This window comes from Coloeus monedula (assembly GCF_965178545.1).
Source record: "Coloeus monedula genome assembly, contig: HAP1_SCAFFOLD_84, whole genome shotgun sequence".
Classification (NCBI taxonomy): domain Eukaryota; kingdom Metazoa; phylum Chordata; class Aves; order Passeriformes; family Corvidae; genus Coloeus; species Coloeus monedula.
In genome coordinates, this window is record NW_028120815.1 from 294,266 (window position 1) to 296,317 (window position 2,052).

Here is a 2,052-nt window from a genome sequence, read left to right on the forward strand (position 1 = left end):
CTGAGACCTTGAGAGAAGGACGGACATTTGGGGGTCTGTGGTGGATCCATCTGCTCCCAGCAGCACCTGGTGATCTTTAAGGGAAACATGGGAGGGTGAACATTCTACATTTGAGAGAAGTGAAACTGAGAAACTCTGAGCAGGTCAGAATGACAGAGCACCTCCCCTGAGTCTCCACTCATCATCTTGCCTTGCAAAAGTTGCTCTTTTCTCCCTGAAGGCAGCAGAAATGCTGAGGATTTCTGATACCCAAGAATACCAAGAGAGATATGGGGGGAGTTAGAAAAAAAAACCTCAGAACTCTTAAACACAAAAGGGTGTCTGTGTGTGTTCCAGGGGAGGGTGGATGGGAAATGGCTTTGGTTGTGGTTACAGATCTCCTCTAACTCTTCACTGTGTTTTTCTCCATGGTAGAACCCAATGCCCGGACACAGCCAATGTCCAACAGCAGCTCCATCAGCCCCTTCCTCCTGCTGGCATTGGCAGACACGCGGCAGCTGCAGCTCCTGCACTTCTGCCTCTTCCTGGGCATCTCCCTGGCTGCCCTCCTGGGCAGCGGCCTCATCATCAGCGCCGGAGCCTGCGGCCAGCACCTGCACAGCCCCATGTTCTTCTTCCTGCTCAGCCTGGCCCTCACCGACCTGGGCTCCATCTGCACCACTGTCCCCAAGGCCATGCACAATTCCCTCTGGGGCACCAGCCACATCTCCTACTCAGCATGTGCTGCTCACGTGTTTTTCTTTCTCTTCTTCCTCTCAGCAGAGGATTTCCTCCTCACCATCATGTGCTACGAGCGCTACGTGTCCATCTGCAAAGCCCTGCACTACGGGACCCTCCTGGGCAGCAGAGCTTGTGCCCACATGGCAGCAGCTGCCTGGGCCAGTGCCTTTCTCTACGCTCTCATGCACACGGCCAATACATTTTCCCTGCCCCTGGGCCAGGGCAATGCCCTGGGCCAGTTCTTCTGTGAAATCCCACACATCCTCAAGCTCTCCTGCTCCAAATCCCACCTCAGGGAACTTGGGCTCATCGCTGTCAGTGGCTGTTTGCTCTTTGGCTGTTTTGTGTTCATTGTTTTCTCCTATGTGCAGATCTTCAGGGCTGTGCTGAGGATCCCCTCTGAGCAGGGCCGGCACAAAGCCTTTTCCACGTGCCTCCCTCACCTGGCCGTGCTCTCTCTGTTCCTCAGCACTGTTATGTTTTCCTACCTGAAGCCCCCCTCCATCTCCTCCCATCCCTGGATGTGGCACTGTCAGTTCTGTACTCGGTGGTGCCTCCAGCCCTGAACCCCCTCATCTACAGCCTGAGGAACCAGGAGCTCAGGGATGCCCTGAGGAAAGTGAGGACTGGATACTTTTCACAAGTTAAAATCTTTCTATTTCCTTCTGCCATGCGGGGAAAATGATGACTAGGATGCTTCTCAGAAGTAATAATCTCTCTCTTTCCTGCTCCAGAACCTTCAGAATGTAACTTTACAATCCGGGCCTTTTTTTTCCTCTTTGTCCATATTTTCATTGGTGCTTTTTCTTATTCTTTTTCTGGTGTTATTCTGCTTTTTATAAAGTACTGTAGTACTACTCCTTGCATTTCTACATGAACATCTACCTTTCTTTTGAAACACAAAGACTTTCAGGAGGCCTCTTCCCTGTGCATTTGAATATAAACAAGGGGCTGTCCTGACCTTTGTGTCCAAGGTTTGTTCCTCAGCCCTTCTCTGGCTCTGCAGGGGCAGTGCCTGTGGGCAGAGCTGGAGGGAAGAGACTCCCAGCACAGCAGCACGGCCAGGGACAATGGCCCAGTCTCTTCCCACCTCTGCTCTTCCCAGCTCCACACTCCCTTTCCCAGCCCTTCTGAGGGTGCAAGGCCGGAGTGCTCGGGCAGCTCGGTCACTGTCCTGCTGCGTGTCCGTGCTGTGAGCACAGGCAGGGACAGGCCACGGGCACTGCTGGGACACAGCCGGGCTCCAGCACAGCAGCTCCATCAGCAAAGGGCATCTCCTGGGGGCAGGGCAGGAAGGCTTTGCTCTCCTCCAGAGCTGCTGTCAGGAATGTG

The 2,052-nt window shown here is 53.8% G+C and overlaps 1 protein-coding gene across 1 annotated transcript; it reads left to right on the top strand.

The window, feature by feature from the left end:
* Positions 1–437: 437 nt before the first annotated feature.
* On the top strand, positions 438–1,286 carry LOC309585625 (olfactory receptor 14J1-like; the record flags this gene model as incomplete). Its single annotated transcript, XM_082303558.1, has 1 exon — positions 438–1,286. The coding sequence occupies one exon, from the start codon at positions 438–440 to the stop codon at positions 1,284–1,286; it is 849 nt and encodes a 282-aa protein (XP_082159684.1).
* Between the last annotated feature and the right edge of the window lie 766 nt (positions 1,287–2,052).